The sequence below is a fragment of the Mercenaria mercenaria genome, chromosome 18, assembly GCF_021730395.1.
Source record: "Mercenaria mercenaria strain notata chromosome 18, MADL_Memer_1, whole genome shotgun sequence".
In the NCBI taxonomy this organism is placed as follows: domain Eukaryota; kingdom Metazoa; phylum Mollusca; class Bivalvia; order Venerida; family Veneridae; genus Mercenaria; species Mercenaria mercenaria.
In genome coordinates, this window is record NC_069378.1 from 50,420,096 (window position 1) to 50,426,676 (window position 6,581).

General features: G+C 39.6%; 1 protein-coding gene across 1 annotated transcript; it reads left to right on the forward strand.

The window, feature by feature from the left end:
* The first annotated feature begins 2,750 nt into the window (after nt 1-2,750).
* On the forward strand, nt 2,751-3,098 carry LOC128550575 (uncharacterized). Its single transcript, XM_053529835.1, has one exon. It carries the CDS (start codon nt 2,751-2,753, stop codon nt 3,096-3,098), a length of 348 nt encoding a protein of 115 aa, XP_053385810.1.
* Nucleotides 3,099-6,581: the final 3,483 nt, after the last annotated feature.

A 6,581-nucleotide genomic window follows, 5' to 3' on the forward strand; every position in this document is an offset into this window, starting at 1 on the left:
AATGCTAACAACGTTATAACGACTGTATTTAATTGAAACTTAATGAAAATTTTGCTTTTAACTATATCTTATTTTACATTTGTTTTACAATGATCATTCGTTCCATGTAATAAGTAAGCAATTTGTACCATACTGATAGTGCAACATTAAAATTTATTTGACTTACACATTTTTTGTAGTTTCCTTAAATTTTTTGTATGAATTTGAATATCATTAGATATTAATCTATATCATGTTCCATTTTTATGTGACACACAAAGGCACAACACAGGAGACAGCAGTTACAGGTCATAAGTGCAGACTCTATTGGCAAAGGGAAGGACGCTCCCAACTGATCACCTACCGTCCGCCTAAAGCTGGGCAACCCTGAGTCAGTAAGGTGTTGGTTTGCGACAGTCTGTCTGCTTCTTGGGGTGCAAAGCGCTTATGGTATATTGCTATGCCAGACAAACAGACCGTAAATCTTGGCACCTATTAGAAAAGAAAGAAGAAGAAAGTATCCAGCACTTCGCTTAGCAAGCTGGAAGAGACGAGACTGGTAGATGATGGATCGCCACAACATTCTTCTGGCAAGAAAAGAGTCAAGATGAAAGACGTGATCATGGTGTGGGGTTCGCAGTGAACGCATCACTTCTGTCTACGTCAGAACCACACACTGGAGGCACAGAACGCATACTGTCACTGCAAATAAACTCCAATGTAGGTCCTGTCAACTTCATAGCATGTTACGCTCCAACCATTGGCTCTAGATCTGCTGTGAAAGATTTTTTCTATGACGAGCTCGATTCTCTTATTGGACAAATGCCACAAACAGAAGGCCTATGTCTGCTTGGTGACTTCAATGCCAAAGTCGGCACCCCGCACGTTGACTGGTAAACATGTATTGGTCACAACGGAGTACTGGAGCTATGCTGTACCAGACAACTCTGCATCAGCAATACCTACTTCGAAAACAAGCACATGCACAAAGTCTCCTGCATGCAGTGCCCTCGCTCACATCATTGACACCAACTGGGTCTCATCATCACCAGAAGAGCCAATTTGCAAAATGTGCACATTACAAGGAGTTATCACAGTGCTGACTGCGACTCTGATTACTCCATTGTCCTCAGCAGAGGCATGTTGATCCCGCGCAAGCTCCATCATGCCAAGCCCAAATGCTTGCCAAAAATAAACACGGCTTGTACACGGGATCCAGAGAGGACTTCTGATTTCATTTCCTCCATCAACACAATTCCCTATGCTGAGATCGACACTTCTGCTAAATCCAGATGGTCTTATCTCAGCGCCACCATCCACACCTGTGCCATCAATGCTTATGGAAAGAGAGAAAGAACAAATAAGGACTGGTTTAAAGCTAACCTTCAAACACTTGAACCTCTTTCCGCAGCCAAAAGACACGCTCTGATGAGGTGGAAACAAAATCCAACGCAACAGAACCTATATCTCCTGCGTGAAACTAGAGCTAAAAGTCAGCAGACGGCCAGAAAATGCGCCAACGACTACTTGCTAGAGTTATGTGCCTCCATTGAGCAGGCATTCTCTGCTGACAATATTAGAGCCATGTACCAAGGCATGAAACAAGCAACAGACCCTGACACAAAGAAGACAGCTCCTCTCAAGTCAAAAGATGGTCAGATCATCACAGACCGCAGTAAACAGATGGAAGGTGGTCGGAACATTACCTGGAACTGTACTCCACCGAGAACACAGTTTCTGAGTTTCAACCTGTACTCCCAAATATGAGTGAACTGGATATGCCATAAATGCCATAAATGCTTTAGCAAGTGATAAGGCACCAGGAAACGACGCTATACCACCTGAAGTCATCAAGGAGGGAAAATCAGGTCTGCTCCCACACCTTCATGAACTCCTCTGTCTCTGCTGGAAAGAAGGCGAAGTGCCACAAGATTTAGTTTAATCATATTTTATTGTAATTACAACACAAGACATTATGGTAAATGTACATCAAGACAGTTATATACAAATACATATGTAAATATATATACAACAGCAAACTTTCATTACATCAAGACATATATAATACATCTGTACATTAATATACATTCGGTAACTTAGCAAAGGTGTGAAAATACAAAAGGGTTGGACAACAATTTTTACCAACATGAGAAATAGGTCCGTCCCTGAAGATATGAGGGATGCTAAGAATGTGACACTGTGCAAAAATAAAGGTGAACGCTCAGACTGCAACAACTACCGGGGAATCTCTCTTCTCAGCAAAGTGTTTGCCCGGGTTTTGCTCAAAAGATTACATGTTCTAGCCGAACGAGTCTACCCAAAAGTACAATGTGGCTTCCGGTCAGGTCGCTAAAACCATTGACATGATATTCTCTGTGAGGCAACTGCAAGAAAACTGCATGGAGCAAAGTCAACCGATATATTTGGCCTTTGTCGTCCTCACCAAGGCCTTTGATCTCGTCAGCCACAGTGGACTGTTCAGCTTCCTAGAACGGATAGTTTGTCCACCCAAGCTACTTATCAAGTCATTCCGTACAGATATGGAAGGCACTGTCAGCTTTGATGGGGACACATCTTAGCCCTTTCTCAACGGTGTCAAACAATGCGTGGTCACCCCTACACTCTTCGGCATGTTCTTCTTTTTAGTCCTGTACCATGTATTCAGATCTTCTTCCGATGGTGTCTACATCCACACCAGACATGATGGCAAACTCTAAAATCTAACTCGTCTACGCGCTAAGTCCATGGTTTATCGCATTCTCCTTAGAGAAATGCTGTTTGCGGATGCTACTGCTCTTGCAAGCCACTCTCATGATGGCCTACAGCGCCTACTAGACCGCTTTTCGAATACCTGCTTAGAGTTTGCTCTGATAATCTGCATAAAGAAGACAGAAATCATCGCACAGGGTGCTCCAATACCTCCCTCAATTTCTATAAACGGCTCGCAGTTGGCAAACGTAGACAACTTCAGATACCTGGGCTCACTCATCTCGAAAAACTTCTCCCTTGATGCGGAAATTAATGCCCGTGTCGGAAAGGCCATAGGTGGAAAGTCAAAGCTCACCAAGAGAGTCTGGGATAACAAAAACCTGGCTCTAAACAGAAAAAAGAAAGTCTAGTGCATGTGTATTAAGCACCCTTTTGTATGGTAGTGAAACCTGAAAAACATACGTAAGACAGGAGACAGGACTCAATACCTACCACAGGAGATGTCTACCTCGGATCCTAGGCATCATTTGGAAAGATAAAGTTACAAACTGCGAAGTCCTCAGAAGAGCTAAGACAACCTGTATCTTTGCTATGCTGAACCAGAGACGCATGCGCTGGGTGGGTCATGTGTGCCGAATGGACAAGGGCAGACTCCATAAAGACCTTCTGTATGGACAACTCGAGGAAGGTACACGCCCAGTTGGCCGGCCATACCTCAGGTATTCTGATGTATGCAAGAGACACCTCAAGTCCGATCATATAGACATTGAGTTATGGAAGGACATAGCACAGGATCGCCCTTCCTGGAGGCACGACGTCAGTGCAGGTATCAAGAAAGCAGAGGGAGAGAGAAACGACAAGCAAAGACCCAGGAGGCTTCAAAGAAAGGCGTCAAGTTCATGTACAGTGGCAAGCTCAGATTACAATTGTGACGACTGCAACAGGGACTTTCATTCCAGGATAGGTCTCTATAGTGATCTCAGATGCTGTTCCAGCTCAAGTTCTTCCTAGCGCAACCTATCGTCTTCTTAGACGGACGGAGACCGACGGCATTTCTTTTTTAAGCCCAGACGATAAGATGCTAATTTTGTGACTTTCGTCCATATTTTGCGACAGCAGTTGTTCAGTAATATTGACTTACATATGTTCAAGCTTATACGTATATTTTACGTACCTATACTAGTATTTTAACCACAAGTTTACTGTGGTTAGTATGTTTTAGACAACATTTATCACAAGACTTAACGCAATTTATCTTACATATAATGCTCAGTGCAAAAACAGCAAATGCTTAGTTCATTAATATAGTCAGAGTTTAAATGTAATTCAGGATCTTTGATAAACCGTATGAAGTCATTATTTACAAATTTAAGACATGGACGGAATGTCATCATGATGACACTTTGTGACGTCCTTTTACCTTATTAGTTGCGGCACAGGCATTTCAATTTGTTTCATTTTATTTATAGTTAGCCGTGTTCTATAAAGATTACACTTATTCTATGACAGCATTAATCAGTCGCTGTTTAAAAACCGAATTCAGTATAACCTCATTTGTATAATCAAAAGTACAGGTCCGTCTCAAAATTTAACTACATAGCGATTTGTCTCATATTTTTCGCCTATTTTACCCCTGTGTCAATTAAATCAGGATTACGCAGATAACCATACATTTTTTTTCAAAATTAACATGAGTTTGCTTTAGCGATTGTATTAGAAGATAATATCAGGGTTTAACGTCGCATTAACACAATCATAGGTAATGGTAATATGGTTTCTCTCCAGCTTTGCTGGTGGAGGAAGAACCTACGTGCCCCTCTGTGCATTATTTCATCGCGAGCCGGCTCCTGGGTAGAACCACCGACCTTCCGTAAGCCAACTGGATGGTTTCCTCACATGATGAATTCAACGCCCCGAGTTTGTCTCGAACCCACATCGGCAAGTGATTTGAAGTCAGCGACCATAACCACTCGGCCATTGAGTTTATATATTGAAGAGTTTAAGTGGTACATCATATTAATATGGCGAATAGTTTTACATGAATGTTTAATCCTTATTTTTTTCAAACAGAAACATCAAAACTTGAATAGCAAGAAGCATATTATAGCCCTTTTATCATGTGACTGATGCAGAGCTGGTCGAGTTTAAGTGTTTTAATAACTTTACCTACGTATTTCCATTAATTTATAAAATGATTTTCGTTTCCGTATGCCGAATCCATGCTTTATTCTACGTTTTCTGAAAAATGACGTTACGTCACTACTTCTGGTTTATCAAACATGCAAAACTACCTTAAATTAAGAATCTTTAAGACAGCATGGATTCCACTCCACCCATCGATGTAAGCTTTGTCGTTTGTATTCAAATAAACTCAGAGGGTGTCCGCTTACATCATTTTCAAGGTCGGTATCATCATGAGGCTTAACATAGGTTTTGAATTCAAATAAATGTAACATGAGAATGTGTCAATATAAATATTGTGAATATGTTTCTTTTGAATCTGTACTGAAGAGCCCAGAGATTTTGCAGTGAAACACTCCAGTGAAACATTTCAGAGATTATTGCTTTCGTAGTTCCTAATATTCCATACGCTGTGAAAGCAACCTTATTTTCTAAAAGTATAAAATCATTTAATTCAGTGAAAGACTTATAAAAATAATTTAAAAGGCACAGCTAGGCAAACTGCAAAATCAATAATAAGAAAAAATAAAAATCAATTAAGTCATTCCGTCCGTTTTAGCTCGTCTGATGTTTTTTTTAACTGTCTAGGTGTTATTGTCGTCGCTTATTAGACGGCGACAGTGTTGCTTATTTTTTTTTGTTTAGGTCCTCCTTTTTCAAATATTAAAATAAGTACAGTGCTTCCACTCTACAGTGGCCCTCTGAACAACAATTTCCTCCTTGCAACAACACGTTACTGACTCCATAATATGCTTAATGTTCTTTTTCTTTCTACAGCAACTCCTTCCGAACAACAACCAAATTTTCCGTCTCCCATAGGGTGTTTGTTGTAGAGGGGGAGCAGTGTATATCTTTGAAACTTTGCACACTCGGTTATCACTTTTTGGTTACTACATAGGCCAAGAATTATAACTCTGTGAATAGTTTTTTCAAAATTATTGCACATTTTTGTACTTAAAAATTAGAATTTATTAGTTTTTTTTTCGTTTAGGTCCACCTTTTTTCTCAAAAACCATGGGCTACAGCTTTGAAACTTTCCACACTTATTTATCAAAATTAGATGAGTAGGTAGACCCAGAGCCATACTATAACATGCATTTTGTCAGAATTACGGTCTTTTTTGTAAGTAGAAAATTTGAATTTCATGGTTAAAACTTGTCTTTAGGTCCACTTAACTTGAGGTCTTCAGGTACACTAGCTTTGAAACTTTGCAGACTTTTTAATCGTTGTTAGGTGTGTACGTATGCAGAGAGCTGTAAGTTTGATATGTCTTTTGTCTGAATTATGAATATATGTCCGTAGAATATATGAGCTTCTTTTCTGAAAAATACTTACCAATTATCAACTGTGTATGTTACGTTCATATGTTTCAACCGACAGCGGCTGCTGTAAGTGGTTTTTAAACGAAATTTAATCACAAGAATTAAATCTATTTTAAATAATGCTCAAGGCATAAGCTTGCATGCAAAATAACTAATCAATTTAGTCGGGCTTTTACTGTACTTTTATATCATTAAGCACCATCAAATAAAATTACCAAATGAAGTCATTACTTTAAAAGTTCAATATGAAAAGAAAGATAACAAGAACAAAGACTTCTCTTCGTGATGTTCTTGTACATAATTAGTTTAGGCTCAGACATTCCGGTTCTATACTGTTTTATTAATAGTAAGACTTGTTCTATCAAGATTACACATTTCCCATAACAGCAT